General features: G+C 50.0%; 1 protein-coding gene across 1 annotated transcript; it reads right to left on the bottom strand.

Moving 5' to 3' along the window:
• Positions 1-221: 221 nt before the first annotated feature.
• Positions 222-15,300, bottom strand: Hspb8 (heat shock protein family B (small) member 8). Its single transcript, XM_032886993.1, has 3 exons — positions 14,439-15,300; positions 7,671-7,734; positions 222-1,202 (listed from the first exon to the last, which is right to left on the bottom strand). The coding sequence occupies exons 1-3, from the start codon at positions 14,803-14,805 to the stop codon at positions 1,043-1,045; spliced, it is 591 nt and encodes a 196-aa protein (XP_032742884.1). The 5' UTR covers positions 14,806-15,300; the 3' UTR covers positions 222-1,042.
• Positions 15,301-22,116: the final 6,816 nt, after the last annotated feature.

The following is a 22,116-nucleotide window of genomic DNA, read 5'->3' as shown; positions in this document are numbered from 1 at the left end:
GCTGTGTGGAGTCACCACAAAGGGCGTAGACCAAACACAGGAAGCAGAGCGGCAGAAACAGCTCTGCCGGCACATCTGAACTTCTTGTGGAGTAGGCTTGAAGCATGTATACCGTCCTGCCCGCTATTCATTGAGAAATCATTACTTGAGGCCGTAGCATCCTGATAGTGTGTGCACCTCGGTGACAGGACATTTAGTTGCTTGATAAATGAAGCACGGCGTGCTAAGAACATCAGCTCCTTTATTATGAACATTATTATTTACTCTTATCTCCCCCCTAAACAACAGCTCAATTCACACAATGAAGACACCCCCACCCCCACATACACAATACCACTAGCCTGCGTGCCAGGCTGTCTGACCTTTGCTTGGTTCCTGGTGGAGCTGCCTGAAGACAGCTCTCTGTAAAAACCTGACTTGGACACAGGGGACACAATAAAGGGGACCTTAGCCGGAGAATTAACTGAGGGGCTCCCAGAGTCCTTGGTGGTGATGGTTTGAGAGCCACGGGGTCATGCTGCGAAAAATCCAGACTGTGTTTTATGTGGATAAATCCCGTATGGGGATATAAGACCTATCTATAACCTCTTCTAGACAGAGTTTAGAAACACACTGAGGTAAGCCAATGAGTCCCATCAACCAAGCCACATATAAGGAGGGCCCAGAGCAGGGGATCTGGGTGGTGGGAAGGTCCCCAGAGAAAAGCAAGTCTTGCATTAGCTGCAAGGTAAAAATGTAACATGAAATCTTCAGTCCCCATTTGCTTGTTTTGCAACTACAGACCGTGTGGTGTCTTCACCCAGACAAGGTGAAGAAAAACCTCCCAATACTTTGACCTAAGGCAACCAAGCGAGGCGGGCCCATTGTGTCACCCTGTGGAGAAATCTACTACTACATTATCCAGGGATGGTCATTCGGTTCTCCCTCCCATCCCCCAACATCTGAGTTGCCTTAAATCTGAGTGCTGCTAAAGTCGTCTACCCTCAAATCAGAGAGTCCCTGGGGCAGGGGCCTGGAGCAAAGAAGGACCAAGGCTGACGTCTTAGGAGCAGGTGACTTCCTGGTTGTCTTGAGGAAGCTCGCTGTTGAAGCTGCTCTCTCCAAAGGGTGAGTAAGGAGGGACCTGGGGAGCCTCAATGATGAGCAGACCCTCTGGAGAAAGTGAGGCAAATACAGTCACTGGATCCACTTCTGCAGGAAGCCTAGGAGAGCAAAACACAAGATCTTACCCACTGATTGTTTTTAATCTAGCTGAAACTACTGTATTCGTTGGAAAGAAAACGTTCTTTTACATGTTTGTATGTGTGTGTGCACACACGTGTGCATGTGTGCGTGTGTGCACGTGCACACCCAGGCATCCTCCCTCCCATCAGAACCTGATTTTGGGAATCTTTCCCTATTGTTTGCCTTCTTATTGTTTGAGGCAGGGTCTCTCACTAAACCTGGAGTTTGTGAATTTGGTGAGGCTAACTAGCCTTTGGGCCTCAGGGATACCCCATCTTTCCACCTCGGTTACAGACGTGTGTGGTCGCACCTGGCTTCTATGAAGGTGTCCCGATCTGAACTCGGGCCTCGTGTTACCATCTTTTAAGAGTCTCGTTCAGTAAACCACGTGAATCCAAGCTTCTGTTTCATAGATCATGAGACCCGCGGGTGGAGATGGGAGAGTCAGATAAACTTGAGTCAGAGAGCACCAAAGATGGGACCTGTGTTTTCAAATCTGATTCTGCTTCTCAGAAGGACTTGGGAGGTGGGAGGAGACAGCCTCTTGCTGAGCCCTGGCTGGCCTTAAGACCTTAACTTCTAGACCTCCCGAGGACTGTAATTGTAGGCATGTGTCACCCCACCCAGCTCTAAGAATTAAAAGATCTTTTCTTTGTTATTTGGTGGGAACGAAGCTGCCCGGTATATGATTTCTTCTTCAACAAACTCAAAACCATGAGGGCACGTTAATGGTTTCCTTGGAATGCCCATATTAGTAAGAATACAAAAGCCCATTACCCGCTGAGCCCTTTCAACATTTCGGGTGTTGCCTCAGATTCAGATGCTAAGAATCCCGCCAAGAAGGTCCTAGTACCATCCCTACTTCACAGGCAAAGATATTGAGCTTCCAGGCGGTTACGCTTGGTGTTGGCAGATAGACTCAGAACTAAAATCCTGGGCTCCAAAGAGCACGTTCTCTTGCCTCCCCTGGTACCAGTCACGTGAGGGAAGGACAGAGTAGCCAGGATCATCAGAGACCTTCCCACAGGCCTGGCTAGCTCTGCCTCTCCCGGTTGTGAGTAGGACGCTCCCTAGGGGGTGGAGCGGGTGGGAGTCCCGGGGGAGGAAGGAGGGGTATGGAGGGGTGGTAGTCATTTCCTATGATCAGAAGCCAGAAGCCCTACGAGCCACACCCACCCAAAATCCTCTTGCCAGGCCGGAACTCTGAAGATCAACAAAGGTGCTTCTGGAGGACTTGGACAATCGCCAAGTCAAGCTTTGGAAGCAAGAACACAAAGCCGGGCTGTGGGTCTCCCTCCTACCGCCCCGCCCACTGTGGGGGACGGGCCAATTCTGTTTAACCGTCTGTGTGCCGGGCCGTGGGCACCTGGTATAAGTATAGCTTTGGGCCCCACAGGCAAGCAGAGCTGAGTTTACATTCTGAAGCTTCTCCAACCAGCAGAAGGGGACTGATGATCTGACCTCTTCCAAACCTAATTCCTTGTAGGGAAAAGAATGTCAGAATAGTATCCTGGAGTCGACTGAGCGCTGTGAGGATGCCTTGCCGTCACTGGCCCTGCATGCTGGCACCCTGACAGTTGTAGATATTTAGAAGCAAGTTACAGTGATTTCAGAGCCCAAAAGACCTTCCTGATGACCCAGCGGGATGATCTTGGACCGGGAGACACAGAGGCCTAGAGACAGGAGCAGACCCGTTTTGGGAGATGTGGGAAAACGTTAAGTTCCCCTTAGGTTCTTATTTGCATCTGAATGACGGTCCCCCGCTGAGTGCTAACTACCCTAGTCACCTCTAGGGCCCTTCACTAACTGCCTTTCGCTTTCCCAGTAAAAGCTGATTTAACATTTCAACTTATCTAGTTAGAAGTGGCCCGGGGTAGATAGAGTCTTTTGAGTTTATTTCCCTCACAGGTACATTGTTTAGGGATCTCGTTGGTGGTGTTAATTTAACATTATTAAAAGTGAGCTGACCGCAGAGCCCCGGTAAAGCCCTAAGCCTGGTATGGTAGTCTCTGAGTCTGAGAAAGTCAGGTCTGTGAAATCTGTCATCTGAGATCCCTTGATCCAGTAGGGAGGTAGAGGAACCGCTACCTCTTTTCTTTTAGAGACAGCTTTATCAAATTGTGCGTGTGTGTGTGTGTGTGTGTGTGTGTGTGTGTGTTTTCACGTGATTATGATCACATACATGTCCACAAGCATGTGGAAGTTGGGGATCAACTTTGGGTATCGTTCCTCAGGAATTTCCCAGTTTGTTGTTGTTGTTATTGTTATTATTATAATTATAATTATTAATCATCATCATCACCATCATCATCATTGGTGGGATCCGTTCAGGGGATCCGGGACTCCCTAATTAGCCTAGGCTGTCTCTGGCCAGCAAGTCCCAAGCAACCTCTTGCCTCTGCCTCCCCAGCCTTGGGATTATGAGCATATGCCACCATGCTGGGATTTCTTCATGGGTGCTGAGGCTGGGGCACAGGCCCTCCTGTGTGTGCGTTAAGCAGTACACTGACTGAGCTATCTTTCCTGCTCCCAACTCCCTGGTTGGTTCCCTTTCATTTCCAACCCCTGGCAGCAGCGTCCTATGCTCTCCCGGGAAGAGCCTTGTTATTTAGTCATCCACACAAAGGCGAAACGCTACAGAGTTGCTCTCCCTGTGTTTTGTCTGCTTCCTCATCCAGCCTTGCATTCCCCAGCTCCACCTGCGTGCTCAGATTTCTCCTCCCTTTCTCCTTCAGGGTTTTCTAAACATCTGGCTCTATTCCTACCGGCACTTTAACTCTGTCACCACCCGCCCCTTTGAACTTCAGTTTCCTCACGGACAAGGTGAGTTTAATAATCGTGCTTAATGGGATCCCTTTAACAATAAGTTGGATTAAACCTGCAGACCTCATAACATGGCCACCTCAAGTCACAGACGCCAACCAGGGGCTGACCAGATACCCGGGGAGCCGTGACACAAGAACAAAGTGCTCTATGCTGAGCATCTTCCGGGATGACTTCCTGCATCCTGTTTCCTGTTTCTCCTCCAAGCTGGGGGGGTAGAAAAGGGCCTACCTCAGACCTGTTAGGGACCTCTAAACTGTCTCTCCTACCCAACACAAACAGGCCTCTGGGGTTGGAAGTGCACCCCACTTGGAAGTACACCCCAGGCTTAGGTGAGATCTGCATAGGTGGGATCCTCTAAGGACCCTGGGCTTGACTAAAGAAATATCTCTGTCCTCTAAAGACAATCAAGTTCCCTGATGCTAGCCCAGGGCTATCCCGGTGTCCAACTGGGCGCCTTGATGTGTCCCATTTGTCAAGCCACTCTTGTGTGTAACTCTGATCTTTGGGGGTTTTAATAATATCAATCCCCCCCCCCACCAAACACTTTGCCTTAGTCCTCCAAATCTCTAGGGGAGAATGAAAGCTCAGAGCAGCTACCCGAGTCGCTCTAAGGGAACCATTAATTTTATCTTAATATGGAAGCTCTCTACACCAGGGATCGGAATCAAAATACTAACAGAGTTAGGGGTACCGCTGGGCACTGACCATTCACAATGGATGGAGGTGTGCCGTGCTAACAGAGGAAGACCCTGGGGACCTCCACTTGTTGAAGGGAAGGAGGTTTGGGTGGTCCCAGCAACACAGACTGAAGCACAGCCTTGACCATCAGAATGTTTGTTCCTCGGAGAAGGAGGTTGCAGAGAGGATTAATTGCATTGGGAGGGGGGGCTGATGTAGGGAACACCATCCCATAGCCTGAGGGCAGGGTGTGCCTCCGTCCAGCCGAGGTGTAAAAGGCTCACCCACCAGCAGCTGAGTAGTTACACCATCTTCAGCAACCTCAGGCACTCTACTACTACTACTCCGAATTCTATCTACTCTCCGAATTCCCAGAGAGCAGCTTCCTGTGAGTCCTCAGAGGAAGGGAAATCCGAAGGAAATGGGTGTGTTTTCTTTTGTTTTGTTTGAGGCAGGGTCTCACTGGGTAGCCCTGGGCAGCCTATATTAGCTGAGGTTGGCATGAAACTTAGGACATATTTTGTCCCAGCCTTCAGAGTTCTGGGTGTGAACCACCATGTCCACACCATGTCCAGCTTTGGACACCGCTCTCTCCTCTCTCTCTCTCTCTCTCTCTCTCTCTCTCTCTCTCTCTCTCTCTCTCTCTCTGTGTGTGTGTGTGTGTGTGTGTGTGTTTGTGTGCATGTTTGGCATGTGGAGGCCAGAGCAGGACAATGGGTGTCTTCCTCATGCAATGGCGATAAGTCTCCGCCTTGTTCCCGTGACGTGATCTCTCACATGAAGCTGGCCATTCCAGTGAGGCTGGCTGCCCAGTGACTGCTTAGGATCTGCCCTCCTCTGCTCCACAACAACAGGGCTACAGGTACAGCTGTACAGCCGTGGCTGGTTTTGCCCATGGTTGCTGGAGATTCATTCTCAGGTCTTAGTGCTTACAGAGCAAAGCTCTTACCCTCTGCACCTCTCCTCACACCCTGGACATTTTTGATAATGGTTGATTCACCATGTTCCCTGCTGGATCTTTTCCTCATCTTTGCCCTGTTTGTGATTCTGTCCAGAACCTGGGTCTGAGCCTCTGGAAGGCGACATCTAAACCCTCCCTCCTCCCTCCCTCCTCAGTTCTGTTTGATCTGGATGCTGAGCTGGGAAGGGGTGAGGGTCACAGATTGCAAGCCAGTGACTGCAAGAAGAAACTTGCTGGTGTCTGCCTTATCAGGAAGTTTCCAAGGGCTTCCAAGAGCCATGGGGGCTGTGGGGATTGAGTCAGGGAAGGGCACAAGATGCAGACTCAGATTGCTGAGCTGAAAGAAATTCAGCTGATGCAGTCTCTCTGACCTGGGACATCTTGGCCAGTACGGAGCTCAGACACAATCATGAGAATCCTGGCAACAAACCTCCTGTATGAGGACCCCTAGGAACACCTACCACTTTCTGCAAGGATACTGAAGCAGTATCCTTTTAACAGGTGGAGGAAACAGATCAGAGACCTGTTTAGGGCAGTGCTAAATCCTTACCATAGACTTCAGCCTTTCCCTTTCACCTACTGGAGATTTCCTTTCTCCAGAATACTCAGAGGGAAGGAGGGAGGGAGGTTCGCAATACATCTTCGTCCTGTCCTATGCCATCACGGCTGAGAAAGACCTCAGGGCCAGACATACACCCAGTGAGTGGTACTGACTGGGAAGACAGCATGACAGGTCCCTGAGCCTCTAGTGCAGCCAGCATCCTGCACTGAGCCTCCTCTCCTTACAGAGACTGCCAGTTAGGGGATGTGTCATGCTTCATCTGTTCCTCTTGGCCGCCTGCTTACGGCTCTCACAAGACCAGAGCTAATGAGAATCCCTCCCTTACGTCAAACTGGTCCTTCCTCTAGAGCAGCATCTCAGTCTCCAAACCTCCATGGCTGGTGAGAGTGATCTCAGGAAACCAGACAACAGTAAGTCAGTATTTTGAGGCACGTGGGTATTACCTTAGCTGTAGGGGAAGACAGCCTACTAGAGGGGCTGTGGAGGTGGCTCAGTGTGCAAGCATGAAGGTCTGAGTTCAAATTTCCAGCACTCATGGAAAAACACATGCGTGGTAGTGTATGCTCGTGACCCCACTGCTATGAGACAGGGAGGCAGGAGGACTGGTGTGGGCTTTCTGGCCACTAGCCCAGCTCTAGGGTCAGTGAGAGACTCTAACTCAGGGCAGTAAGGTAGGAAATGTAGGAGCAGAGCACACAACATCTGCAGCTGGCCTCTGTTCAAACACAAGAGTCCATGCACTCCAGAACATGCACATATGCATGCATTGCACACACGCATACATGCATGTATGCACACGCACACACATACACACACATGCATATACATATACATACACATGCATGCATACACATACATATGCATTCACACACATACACACATTCACACACGTATGCACACATGCACACATATGCATGCACACACATACACATGCATTTACACACATACACACATGCACACACATGTATGCACACATGCACACATGTGCATGCACACACTTGCACACGTGTACATGGACACTCATGCTCATGCATGCACAAGCGTGCGCGCACACACGCACACACACACACACACACACACACACACACACACACGATCCTATCACAGCAACTGGGAGGCTTACTCTGATGGCAATACCCTCTCCTGTCTATCCTCCTGGGTGGATGAGCACTACGGTTCTCAGTGTATGATAGATGAATCGTTTTGCCTCTCTGTTCCCTGATGGGGTCAATGCCCTTCTCACAGGGCCCCAAGCTGATGAAATGACAATCTAACTCCCTACTTGGGGTCACCTCTTGAAGGTTTACTATGACAGCTTCTGAGAGCTCAGCTCCTTGCCCAGGTGTGTCTCTCCCAAGAAAGTTGGGCTCTACTCACAATCGCAATGCCCGCCTGCAGTCCACCCGCAAGGCCACTTACTGTATTTTCTTGGTGAAGTTCTTGGAGACAATCCCACCTTCTTGCTGCTTCTCTTCGTGCTTGCCTGGAAGACAAGAGCGTCATCGTGTGTTAGAATCCGCATCCCTTGGTTATCATTCAGGATATGGGTTTGATTTCCAATCCTGCTCTGCTCCTGTCTTCATTAACTTAGGGATGGTTCAGAGTTCAGGCTTTGAGCCTCAGGACTTTGGCATATAGACTCACGCCTACCTCCCAGGCTGGCTGAAGATGAGCTAATCTGATGGGCAGGAAAGAGGACTTTGACGAGTGTTTGTTGACAACTCAGTGCTATACTGGGACGCCTGCTCCCTAACTTTCAGCCTCCCGCTTCACCCCTACCCACTAGCCGGCAGCCATTGCAGATCCAGGAGCTTAGCATTACAGATCGATCAGTGACATAGGAGGAAGAACCGAAGCCCCATCGGGGACTCCCTGGCCATCCAGCACCCTTCCCTGGTTCTACGGATCAGCTTCTCTCTCCTGCTGTTACTGAAGTATGGACTCAGCGCCTAGAGTGGGTTGGAGTTCACCCAGAAAGGTGGATGGCTGCTCTGGGCTTTGATCGGTTCTGGCTGAATCAAGGCCAGATGCTGTGGCCTCCTACTCCTCTTGCTGTCACGCTTGCATCGAGCCCTCAGTATCGCCTTATCCTAGAGAAAGGACAGCCTTTCTTCAAAGCTTCATGGTGCTGGAGACACTCAGACTCTCCTAAGGCAGCTCTCCTCTGAGAGGGAGCCACAGAGCCAGAGAGGCAGAGATTCCACAGCCCCACCTTCCAGGGGCTCCTTCTCCCAATTATGGAAGAGAAGATGAAATTACAAGAAGGTTGGGACCATGGCTTTTACAGTGCAAATTATGATCCTCTCAGCTCTCCTCATTCATCCCCTTCCTCTTCCTCCTCCTCCTCCCCCCCTCCTCCTCCCTCCTTCCTCCCTCCTCCTCCTCCTCCTCCTCCCCCTCTTCTAAAGTAAAATGTCTCCAATTTCTCTTTGAACAAACAGGATTAGTGCCTGGCTCGGCCACCTTTCAGCACTTCCCTTTTGAAGCCACATTCCAGAGCCCAGGCGCCACATTCACGCACGGGAGCTTCATAAAACAGTCTATAAATACCCAGGGGGATTACAGCATCATGTGGAGGTCCAAAGTGTCTTCGAGCCGTCATTTACAGGTGATTGCATTAGCGATACTTTGTACCAGTTAATCATCCCTTTAATAACATTTTCTGATTACAAGATAATGCATATGGATGTTATAACGCGCAGGAAATAAACCTTCAAAAGGCCCAACCACCCATTATCCCGCCCCACCCCCAGGCTGTCATAAATACCGTGTTCACGTCTCCAGACATAGAGAATGCTTCCCAGAAACTTAGGGATTTTCCAGAATACGGCCACACATCACACCCTGTACCAAAGGGATCGTTCTGTGCACTGGCTGGAAATCTGATCTCATCGCACTAATCAGAACGTCTGTTCTGATTACTTTCCATTTCCCCCAAATACTCCTTAATGGCGACCTCTCACGTGTGTGTGTGTGTGTGTGTGTGTGTGTGTGTGTGTGTGTGTGTGTGCGTGTGTGCATGCGCACACATGTTGAATGTCTTTCTCGTTTGCTTATCCACCTTATGATTTTTTTGGGTTCTATGTCGATTAATTCATTTAAAATCGTGTGCTTGGTATGGGTCACATGCCACGGAGATCAGAGGACAGCTTGCAGCAGTCAGTTCATCCATCCCTACCTTGTGGATCCCCAGGTCCAAATGTAATCTCAGGCTGCCTTTGAGACTGAGACATCTTGCAGGGGGTGGGGGTGGGGGCTCAACCTTAGATTTCTGAGGGAGGATCTTTCACTCAACCTGGAGTTTCACTTGACTAGTCTATTCTGGCTGATCAGAAAGTACCCAGAATTCTCCTGCCTTTGCTTCCCCAGTGCTCAGGTTGCCATGCCAGCCTTTAGGTGGGCTCTGAGGACTGGAACTCAGGACCTTGTAATTTTTAATGGCTGCATCATATTCCACTTCAGGACTCCGTAATGTCTGACAAAGCCTACCCCTTACTTTGTGGAAGCCTCCCCTCCCCACTAAAATGTCATGCAGACAGATCTTCACACCAAGCCCAGTGATCTCTGGGATTTGAGGCAAGCCTGCGACCTTCTAAGGCCTGAGCTACATTACTACATGGTCCTTAGGAAAGTCACTATTGTTCCACTACAGGGAGGAAAGAGATACTGACCGGAATTCACCTTTTAAACTGCTGTGTCTGGAGGCTAGAACTCTGTATCCAGTGGGTGGGTGTGCTATCAACCCAGAGGTCATTCTGTTCAACTCTGTGACAGTTACCTGCCCTGCACGGGCAGGGTCCTGTGGTCCTAAGAGCACGGTCTGTTCCCTCCCTGAGGCCAGGGCCCTCCGAGGAGCCTGCTTCCACTGGGGACAGGCCAGAGCCTCTGACTCAGCTCTTCTGAACCCTCTCCTCCTTCTGCCGGCCTCATGACTGCCAGAGGCAGTGGTGAAGAAGATGAAGGGCTAACCGTCAGCTCAACAGACACCAGCAACGTACAGTTTTTTTTTTCTTTTCTTTTTCTTTTTTTCGGAGCTGGGGACCGAACCCAGGGCCTTGCACCTGCTAGGCAAGCGCTCTACCACTGAGCTAAATTCCCAACCCCAACGTACAGTCTTTGAACTAGTTCTTCTCCACTCTGCCTACCATGCTGCTGCCGTGTGTCCGTTCAGTAACTGACATGAGACAGCCAATGCTTTGAAACGAAGTCAGCGTTTGGGTGAGATAATTTTGCCTAAACAATATTAAACAGTAGAGCCAGTTTCAGACAGGCAGGGCTCTGCCACGGCACTCGGTAGGTCAGCATAGTGACTGCATTTCCAACTTGGGATACTTTGGGTTTCAGATGAGGTCTCTGGGGGGCCCTGGTCCCATCGTAAGCCAAGGGATACCCATGTAGGCTGGGCCTCTGTTCTCAGCAACTTACTTAATGCCAACTCCTTTAAGCAGGGACTTCATTGCCAGCACTGAGTGGATAGGGAAACTAAAATTCAGAGACTCTCAGTGAATCAGAGAGGCCGCGTCGCCCTGAATACGCCTGATCAAGTGACCCTAGAAGTCATGGAGCAAAGATCTGGAAGAAGAGGTGGGCAGAGTCCCAAGAGCCAGATGTCAGTCCCTGCTTAGATAACACTCCCTGACAGGGCTCTACCCTTCTCTGGCCCCCCGTGTAGTCTCTAAAACGGCCTTAACTGGAGCTCTGGGAGACACAATGGAGTGAGTCACACCGCCCTGGCAAGATGCACAGGTGAACCTTGGCGTTCACATCAATGTTTAGGGAAATGGGGATCCTCAGAAGTCTATGAATCCTGCCCAGGCTCTGAAAATGAGGTTCAGGCTGAACGAGGGTCTCTGAGCAGGAAAGACTCCAAGATCGCTGGAAGGAAATGTGTAATTTGGAAATGTGTTAAAGAAGGTGGGTCATTCTCGCGGTTCATTTACATGTCATTTGCATATCGTTTTCATATCATTTGCATGCGTGCCTGGCTTATTGTGTGTCTGATGTTTAATTATGTTTTATTATATAATTTATATTATTGCTTATTAATACACTTATTTTGTACATTAACACACATATTTTACATAATCGTTTCTATATAATTATTAACATAAAAATAAATTTGTGAATGATATTAAATTGTTTATGCATAATATATATTATTTATCCTATAATAAAACATAACCTTATAAGCTTGCTCTCTGGTTCGCATTTTACATACACCAGCAATGTGAGCAGTATGTGCAGAAGGAAGGGAAGATGGCTGTCTGTACAGAAAGATCGCCTCTGCCATCCCAGGACAGCATGGCTGTGATGTTTCTCAGGAGCTCTAGAAAGCTGTGGCTTCGAGAGAGAAACGCTGGTGTTGGGGGACGTGCTCAGACCCATCAAAGAAAGGTGCTACTCCCAGGCAGAGCAGAGGCCCTGGGGCCAAGACAAAAGCCTTTCCAGGCTTCCCCCAGCCAAAGCCTGGCCCAGTAACCCTTGAAGGGATCATTCTTGGCTGCTGTCTGCAGGAGACGGCCAGGTGCGATGGAAATCATGACCCCGCCTCAGGTCTGTAATCTGCACGCACTACGGAAGGCTCCAAGCCCTGCACCAAGAGGAGGCTTACTCATGATTTTGGCTCATCTGGAATCATTCAAAACTCCAAATAGCCTTTCCTCCACTTCCCAGACATCCGGAAGCAGATGACGAATCTGCCCTACCCTCTTTCTGAGACCAGTGTTGAAACAGAGGCCAGAGGTTGGGAGTGGGGTGCTCTAAAAGTAGATTCCCAGTTAGAGCTAGAGTAAGCCAATGAACCTCCCGGCAGGCCTGGCTTTAAGTATTAGGTGCTACCAGAGAAGAAGCAGGTGGTTGGTTGTGCTGGGTGAGTTAGCCTTCCTAGGACTCAGTTTCACAATCTGTAAAATGGGCAGGGGTGGTGTTACAAGCCTACCCACACTCCTTTAAAAAAAAAAACCATCGTGAGTAACTAGTAAGCCAGCCTAGTTGGAGGTTGAGCAAAGGTCCGGCCTGAACCTGCTTGCAGAAGGACAGGCTCTTGTTTGCACTGTAGCTGTCCTTGACTCTGTTCCCCGACTTCCCTTTGCTTTTGCAGGGAGCCCCGGATCTTAATTCTCAAACCCCTTTCATGAGAGAAAAGAAAGCTTTGTCATCGTTCACTCTCTGCGGGCTCGGAGTCTGTGGAGCTGGGGCCACAGTCTAGCTGCGCATCGTGGACATGGTTTATTTTGTGTGTTAGTTTCCAGTGTTCCCGTCTCACAGACAGAGACATCGGGGGTCTGGGGCACACCCGGAACCTCAGGATCACTAAGGTCCGTGGCTGAGATCTCAGCCTGTGGCTGCCAGACTCCACCTGTTAAGGAGTACCTTCTAATGGGGATGGAGAAGAGACTGCAGGGTGTGGGTGATCTGGGAGCCTCTGGATTAAACAACCATAATTAAAACAACCAGGGCGGGGTGGTGACGGGCTCGGTCAGCAGGACGCGCTATTAACTCCATTTCACTGACACTCTAGATAGATCGTCTGCGTTCACTACACCTTCCCATTAGCCTTGCCTGACAGGAATGGTCCCGATTCCCACTGCGCAGATGGGAACACTGAGGCTCAGAGGGACGAAGAGACTTCCTAGTCTGCAACCGTGCTGCTACCCCACAGGAGGGCTGGGATTTGAACCCAGGTCTCGAAGAATGTTTGTCACGTGTTATTACTAGGACCTTCCCAGGTGCCCGTACCACAGCCACCGCTGTGGCTGCTGTTAACAAGAACAAACTCACCGTCCGAACCCTGAGCACCATCTGCGCATGTACCATATAGATAAAAGATATGTTGGGGCTACCGCCATCCTTCCCGAGGACCCACGGGGAGGGAGCTCGTTGCCCAGAAAAGGAACGAGACAGCCGAAGAGAAAAGGAGCCGTCCCGTTGGCTAGCGAGGGTTGGCTCGCCAGCCAGTGCAGAGAGCCCACACCCACGTCAGCACGCGCCCCTGAGTGCCGCCTGCCCCACCACTCCCACACCCACGGCGTTTGATGTTTACAGTTGTACTCGGAGAGACTTTAAGACACCGCCTCGCACACTGCACGGGCTTGTCCCTGCCCAGATAATGCTTACAGAGTGGCGGTTATTGATTGCCTGGCTGACAGGCCTCTGCCAAGAACAAGCTCCTTTTAATGGCCTGTTAATTGGGAGGGAGGCAAGAGAAAGCTTTGCTGAGGCCCGGCTTACCAGGGGCCAAGCTTCCTGTCTCCTCTTTTGCCCCCTGTGTATGTATTCTTTCTCCCAGAGTGCAATGGGGTAAGGAAAGCCCTGGGCCTAGCATGGTGACCAGGCCTAAGCTCTGCTCTGGTCTTTTTGCTGACTCATTGTATGGCCTGGGACTGGGCCTCCTCAGCTGCAAGAGGGGAGTAGACAGTCGGGATGACTGTCATTCATTCATTCATATATATATTCATATATATATATATATATTCCCTTCCACCCCAATTCCCAAGGCAACCTGGGTTGGCACCCTTTGTTGCTTTGAGCAAACTATGCAAACCTCTCTGTGCCTCAGTTTCCTAAAGTACAAAAGGGAGATGTGGACGCACCAGCCATGTCCTCTGGTTATACTAACACAGGTGCTGTCTGGCACTGAGAACACGATTCGGCGTGGTGCCTGGCAGACAGCTCTCCACCTAGGATAAGGTCTCTACTGCTGACATTGCCACCCCAGCTTTTGTCTCCTCGTCTGGTGACTGCATTGACCCTGGCTCCTGTGCCCCTGGCTTTGGAGTGTGCTAACCCCTCTCCCTGTGACTTCAGAAGTCCTGCGTGCATTCATCTGGTCTTTATATTAAATTGTCCACATTGAAACATCTAGCCTGGCTTCTGCCGGCTCTCGGGTGGGGCACAGTGTCCTGAGGACCCCAGCTACTCCATCACATTCACGCTCATTCTGTCACCCATTGAGAAACACTTGTCTCTGAAGATAACATTGTGGGTTGCATTCTTGGGACCTGAGGTCACCTGAGCCATGTTGTCTGTCACAAGTCCCTTCTCCTGAAGCTCTTTCTGGGATGAACCTGGGAGCGAGCGCATAGGAGCACGGGCGTGGGAGAACACAACACAACACACACACACACACACACACACACACACACACACACACACACAGAGGCACGACCCTGCCAGCCTGTCACTCACCTGACACTTCCACGTATCCATCCTTGGTCTTTACCATCAGTTCTTCTGGCTTGAAGCTGTGCACGTTGACACACACTTTCCAGGGCTCCCCAGGGAAGGGTGGGGGGTTCCTACCCTCAGCAGGTACCCCAAACCTGGCTGTGGCTGTAGGCCCTCGGGGTACCATGCCAGACCTTAGGGTTCCAGGCCAGGCAGAGGAGAGCCGAGGCAAAGCCCACTCGGGCCAAGGGGCTGTCAAGTCGTCTGGGAAGGGGTCCATGCCAAAGCCATCGTCCAGCAGGCGGGAAGAGAGCGGTGAGTCCCGAAAGGGGTCTCGGCGCAAGCGGCTTGGGTAGGAGCACGGGAAAGGCAATTGCCCGTCAGCCATGGTGTTTGTTGAGCTTAGAGGGGGAAACAGAGGCTCAGAGAGACGGAGCCACCTACCCAAAGGTCACACAGCAAGGTGATGTGGCTTGAGATGGCTTTCAGAGTTTAGTTCTCCACTTCAGAAAATGCTGATCTTCCTTTAGCCACAAGCCCAAACATCCGCTGCCCAGAATTGACTGGGGTCCTGGTTCACAAAGGTGACCACCTAATCGGGCCCAGCAGAATCCCAGAGGGCCTCTCTCAGTCCCACTTCACCAGGCTATCAGCAAGCCACCGACTGCCCTCCTCCCAGGCTGCCCCGGCTCCCAGCCAAAGCCTGCTGAGGTCTTGAGCGCAGCCAGGAGTTTAATAAAAGCTCGGGAACTCACGCGCCTAGAAACTTCTCCTGGCTTCTGGGCTGGGAGCCTTCTATTTATTTGCTGCTGGGGGCTGGGGGCGGGTTTTGCAAGCGCCTCCTGTCACAGGAGTATTCAAAGGTGATGAACCAGTCCCTGAGAATCCGCTGAGAGAACAACTGGGCTCCGGGAGCGGGTGGGAAGCTGGGAGGGGCCGTAGCGTCCGGGTCCAGCCAGCCTCTCAGGCACGATCTCCTCCTCCTGCTCGGCTCTGCCCCGCCCTCCCTCTGCCTCCAGCAGCGTCCACTCTAGGCACCAGTGCAGGGCACTAAAACCAGACTATTAATAACCCTCCGCCTGGCTGAGGGCTCAGGTCACACTCTGGAAATACCATCCTCAGACGTGTTCTGTCTTGCCTCCCACTCTGGGGACTCATAGAAGAGGAGAGATGACCCCCTCATTGGATCGAGAAGCACACGGAATCCCCTCTTACAGTATGGCCCAAGTCTTACAGCCCTCAGACTTCTGAGAATGATGTTTGTTTTTTAAATGACAGTTTAAGTTATGAAAAGCAGGACGTTGTCAGGCAGAGTCTATTGGGGTAGGTAGGTCTTGGGGTGAGAAAACAGATGGAGATCAACTTCTAGCACGGCCCGAGCCACTGGGGATTCACAGCCTGGAGGCAGAATGGGGGTCAACGGATGGGAAATGACTGAGGGGAATTCAGGGACCAGAGGGAATTCCAGATAAATGGATCTAACTGAATTCCTCTATGGATAGACTCGGGTGGCCAGACCTCGCTTTGAAAGTCAATGGAGGAAGAGCAACTGATCAGGCACGGGAGGGGGTGATCACACATGGAATTACGGGGGTTGCGGCTGAACTGACGTGTTCTTGTTAAAACCGGGTGAAGAGAACGCACCCCTGGGCCTCCGAGGAGGAGTCTGCCTGAAGTTTGGGCAAGGGAAGAATTTCTCTCAGCGGCAATATTACTCCAAGGCATGCCTGAGTCGCACGTTTTCCACCTGAGGGAGTGGGGCAGGAGAGGAGCCTGCTCTGGGACGCGTCATCAGGAATGCATGAGGTCATAGACTTTGCAGAGGAGTCTATGCTTTTAGGCTTTCGACTTTCAACCTATTGGTTGCATAATGTTTGCTCTTAAGTGCTTCGTAAACATTAGCTGGTGGAATCCTCCCCCTCTGCGCACTGAGAGCTGCGAGCTTACCACTGTCCCATTCGGCAGGAGAGTAAACAGTCATAAGTCATCAGAAACCTTTTTTTTTTTTCTTTTTTCTTTTTTTCGGAGCTGGGGACCGAACCCAGGGCCTTGTGCTTGCTAGGCAAGCACTCTACCACTGAGCTAAATCCCCAGCCCCCCCTTTTTTTTATTGACTGCCTTATACATGCTGGAAAGCATTTCACCACAGAGCGAGCTGCACCTTCAACCCTCCTCCCTCTGTAAAATCACTTATCGAGGTGGGTTCACAAATAAAAACATCACACAACAGGTTGAAGCTAGCTAATAGCCACTCGAACACCTGCTCAGTCCCGAATGCTTTCCATCTCGGCAAACCCCTGTACACAGAACAGCCACGCCCTGGAGCCCCACTTTGTGAACTCCGTACTCAGAACAGCCACGCTGAAGCTTTCTTATGTGTTTTACTATCAGTCGCAGCTTTATCCACAGCTCCACCATACAGAAGAAAAAAAAAGTCGATCATGGGGTGGAAACTAGGGGAAAAATTTTTTTAACCTCTTCCATGACTTATGTGTCCTTTGCCTACATCTATCCTTCCTCATTACCTAAGATGGCCCTGTCTTGATGTTCTTTCTAGATGTTACTATGTCATCCTACCATGCTATGCCTCATAGGGGGAATCCTAATCTGTAATGTGTGTGTGTGTATGCGTGTTTGTGTGTGTGTGTGTGTATGTGATGTATGATGTGTGTGTGTGAGGTATGATGTGTGTGTGCGTGTGTGTGTGTGATATATGATGTGTGTGTATGATGTATGATGTGTGTGTGTGTGTGTATATGTGTGTATGGTGTGATGTATGATATGTGTGTGTATGTGTGTGTGTGTATGTGTTTGTGTGTGTATCTGTGTGTGTATGTGATGTATGATGTGTGTGTGAGGTATGATGTGTGTGTGCCTGTGTGTGTGATATATAATATGTGTATATGATGTACGATATGTGTATGTGTGTGTATATGTGATGTATGGTGTGTGTGTGATGTATGATGTGTGTGCGTATGTTTATGTGTGTGTGTGATGTATGATGTGTGTGTGTGAGGTATGATGTGCGTGTGCCTGTGTGTGTGTGATATATGATGTGTGTGTATGATGTACGATGTGTGTGTGTGTGTATATGTGATGTATGGTTCGTGTGTGTGTGTGATGTATGGTGTGTGTGTGTGTGTGTAAGTGGGGTTATGCAAGCAGGTAAAGAGACCCTTTTATTTCCTTATTTATTTTCAAGTAGCTTCTTATTAGTCTCCCTAGGCTGACCTTGACTTCACTCTCAGCTTAGGCTGGCCTTGAACTTGTGAATTCCCTGCTTCAGCCTCCCCTGTCAGCTAGCACCAGGCTGGGTTTCTCTCTCTCCTCTGAATAATAGCAAATGTCTAGATGCTCTGTTCTCCAGGTGGGATGTTCTGGAAGCTCAGATCTGGGAAGAACCATTTCTAGAAACGCCTACTCTTCCATTCTGCTTGGAAAAAATGAATTTAGGAATCTTTTAGCCTACAGGTGCCTTGGGTTTGGGGTTCCAATCCTCAACAGGTAGGAAGCTTGACATTTTCCCTTTGAAAGTATTGGGGTCCCAGTTCTGCTTTCTTTTTGCACTGGGCATGAGTCCCAGGTTGAGAAGCTGTTTTGATAGAAAAATGTCCTCACAGGACATTCTTTACTCAAAATGACGATACTGAGAAGGATCACTCCTGTGTATCTCCCTCGGGGGTGAGACGATGCAGGCATGTCGGGAAATGCTCACAACGGTCTTTGTTACTGTTAACCCGTTTTTCAGATGAGGAAATACGTGGCCCGTGCATACAGATGGCCTGTGTCAGGAACCCTGGTGGAAATGCCGATCAGTTTGAATCTTAGATCTGTACTGAGTGGGTGGGATGAGACCCATGGCTTTTGTTCCAGTGGGAAGAGGGGCCCCCTGTCCTGCCTTGATGCGCCCCCCCCCCAGTACCTGGGTGGCCCCTACGCGATGCAGGATGAGCTCACTGTGACAGAAGACTTAAGCTGACGTCATGGCTGGGCATAGACTGCAGCTGGGAGGGGCCGAGTGAGCCTGCAGCTAATTATGAGGCGAGCCACCCTGTATGATGGATGAACAGGGAGAAATCTGGCCTTGCCTGGGACCAGGCAAGGGGAGCGCGGGGGGGGGGCGGGGCGGGGCTCTTCAGCGGGCCGGATAGGATGGGAGTGGTGCGGTCTCTGGCTGGGCGCGTGCGGCTTTGGGTGGGCATTGTGGTGTGTGTTCGTGTGTTGCTGAGCTGTATTGATTTATGGGTGAGCCTCTTTGGAGGATGCGTCCTAAAGGGCTTTCTTCTTCCCTCCCAGGTTTCTATGCACATTTTCATTGAAAGTTTCTCGAAGGCCATTCTACCTGGAACCAGGAAGTGGGGCGGGGCGCGACAGCAGTGGGGACTGAACATCTATGGTGGCTTGTGCATCTCCCTTACCCAGCACCCCCTCTCCCTTTCTGTCTCTCACATAGCACAGGCAAACCCTGAGCTCGTGATACAGCAGACGGTGACCTTGAACTCCCGACCTTTCTTAAACGCTGGGATGACGAGAGTCTGCAAATGGAGCCCAAGGCCTGGTGTGGGCTAGGCCAGCATTCACCACTTGAATCAAACCCCAGGCCTTGTAGTCTCTCTTTAAGGCCTCAGATCTCGTGACTAGAAGACCCAGGCATCACTTTCTTCTACCTTTGACACTTTGAACTTCCTGCCCTTTCATCAAATCCTCCCAAAAGCCTTCGAGGAAGGGACTTTTAAGTGTTTCCATTTTGTAGCTGGAGAACTGAGGCACAGTGCGACTTGCCTGACTCTGTGTCCTTCAGCGACAGAGCTGGGATTCCAGCCTAGGACTTTGGCTATGACCCGGCTTTCATACTCTGATTTCAGAGTCGAGGCTCGCATCTACGACGTAGCACTGATCATACACTGGGCCCTAGTTCAGCAGGTTTCGGGTTAACTTGGCTGGGTCTTCTATGTGGCTCAGATTGGGTGGTAATTTGATATCTTTCTGCCTTAGCCTGCTTAGTGCTTACAGCTCCTGGTCACCACATCCACCTTCATATTTATTTATCATAGTCCAGAGAGGTGAAGCCACCTCCCCCAGGTCACACAGCCAGTGAGATGCAGGTTTCTCACAATAACCGTGAAGGGAAAATATCACCAGACCTCTGGTTCTCTGCACCATCTGGCATGCTCCTCTGGGATCTTACTGCATCCTGGATCAGGCCAGCTTTCTGTCTGGGGAAACTGAGAAGTGAGGCAGCTGCTAATTCTGCTTACTGAGCCAGCAATTGAGATGTAAGATGACTTGAGGGGAAAGTGACCAGTAACACCCTGGGTCATCACCAGCGAGCCAAAACCATGGGGTCAGACTCGGAGAGGCTGCGAAGAGGAAGCCTGTCCTTTCAGGAGAATCTCTGGGAGTGTGTGTGTGTGTGTGTGTGTGTGTCTGTGTGTGTGTATGAGTGTGAGTGTGTGTGTGTGAGTGTGAGTGTGTGTATGAGTGTGTGTGTGTGTATGAGTGTGTGAGTGTATAAATTTGTGTATGTGTGAGTGTTTATAAATGTATGAATGTGCATAAATGTGTGAGTGTGTATGATGTGCATGAGTGAGTGTATAAATGTGTGTGAGTATGTATATGAGTGTGTTTTTGTGTGAGTGTGTATATGAGTGTGTTTTGTGTGGGTGTATATATATGTGTGAATGTGTATGAGTGTGCATGATGAGTATGCGAGTGTAAAAATATGTGTGTATATGAGTGTGTTTTTATGTGAGTGTGTATATATGTATGTGTGTGACTGTGTATATGACTATTTTATGTGTGAGTGTATATATGAGTGTGTTTTTGTGTCAGTGTGTATATATGTGTATGTGTGTGACTCTGTATATGACTGTTTTATGTGTGAGTGTGTATATGAGTGTGTTTTTATGTGAGTGTGTATATATATGTATGTGTGTGACTGTGTATATGACTGTTTTATGTGTGAGTGTATATATGAGTGTGTTTTTGTGTCAGTGTGTATATGTGTGTGACTGTGTATATGACTGTTTTATGTGTGAGTGTGTATATGAGTGTGTTTTTATTTATGTGTGTATATGTATGTATATGGATGTGTATATATGTGTGGCGTGTATATAATGTATGTGTACGTATGTGAGTGTGTGTATTAGGAAGTTAGATCCCAGGACCCAGAGCAAATAACTGTCTCACTGGCCTGCCATCTACTTAAAACTTTCACACGGGAAATACCACAAGTAATCTTCCAAAGAGACAGTTCGGGGAGAAGGTGACATCATCCTGCATACCAGAACTGGGGCCCTGGAGGCAGAAGCAGGGGCTGTAGTCACATAGGTATTGGCAGGACAACGACCTACAGTCATGTGGGTTTCCTTTGTACTGCAATCAGACCTGGGTTCTTCCTCTCCCGAGACACCTAAGGCTCCTCTTCCCCCATCTTTCCATTCCTTAACCCCAGCCACCATCAACAAAGACTGAGGGAGGACCTCTCTCTCAAAGGCACAGGTTTCTGGTGAGAGTTGACCTTCCTGCTCCAGCACAGCCCTAGGGCTGAGAACTCTCCCTGCGGAAGCTGGGTGGCTTCATGGAAGGTGGGAGGCTCTCCCACCTTCACAGAGACTCTAGGTCCAGGGCAACCGGTGCTTCTCTCTTCACTTTCTCAGAAACCTTAAAGATAACACCAATAGAATCTGTAGCACACCACGCCTCCCTCAAGTATCGTGCTTGGGCGTCCTGTTTCTGTCCGGGTTCTTGAGGATGACATGCCGGGGCACAACAGAACCTGTGAGCATCTGATACTCTCTGAGTTTGGTTTGCCCTGCCCTGCATAGCATGTACAAGTCATAGCACTTGGGAATTTACTGAAATAGCAGTAATGGGTAGAAGGAAAGGAAGGTTCCTAAGCAACCCCCATTTTACAGATGAGGAAACTGAGGCCAATATCATCACCAATTGTGGACTCTCAATCCAAGCCTATGTAAATGTCAAGTCCCGGATCTCTTCGATCTGCACAGTGAGGTCATGATGCTTCTTCCCCACCCTCCTCCCCACCCCCATTCCTGACCAGATCCCAGCTCTCCAAACCCAACCACAACTAACAACCACAGCTGAACTTTTTTTTAGCTTGCCCGTTTCGGGAAAGTGTCCTTAGTGTGAGGTGATATCAGCTCTCGGCTGCAGGGGTAGAGCCTGCTCCCACTCATAGAGATGAGTAAGTTCTGGATGACCAGGTACCCTGATCTTGCTTGTGAGCCCCACTTCTGTGGTGCTCATAATCACCCACTGTCCTACTGTCCTTCTGTCCTTCTTGCTGTGATAAAACACTGACCAAAACCAACCTTGAAGGGAAGAGATGATTTGGCTCACAGGTCACAGTCTGTCACTAGAGGAAGCCAAGGCAGGAACAACCTGGAGGCAGGAGCTGATGTGGAGGCCATGGAGGGGTGCTGCTTACTGGCTTGCTCCCCCTGGCTTGCTCAGTCTGCTTTCTTATAGAACCTGGGACCACCTACCTGCCTAGGCATGGCACCGCCCACAGTGGACTAGGTCCTCCTTACATAAATCATTAATCAAAATATGTCCCACAGACAGGCTCACGTCCCAGGGCCAGCCTGGTGGTGACAATTCCTCAAATGAGTTTCTGTCTTGACAGATGTCCCTAAATTGTATCAAGTAGGCAAAAATTAATCAGTATAGTCTGCAT

Source organism: Rattus rattus, chromosome 16, assembly GCF_011064425.1.
Source record: "Rattus rattus isolate New Zealand chromosome 16, Rrattus_CSIRO_v1, whole genome shotgun sequence".
Lineage (NCBI taxonomy): Eukaryota > Metazoa > Chordata > Mammalia > Rodentia > Muridae > Rattus > Rattus rattus.
This window is presented reverse-complemented; position numbering and strand designations above follow the sequence as displayed.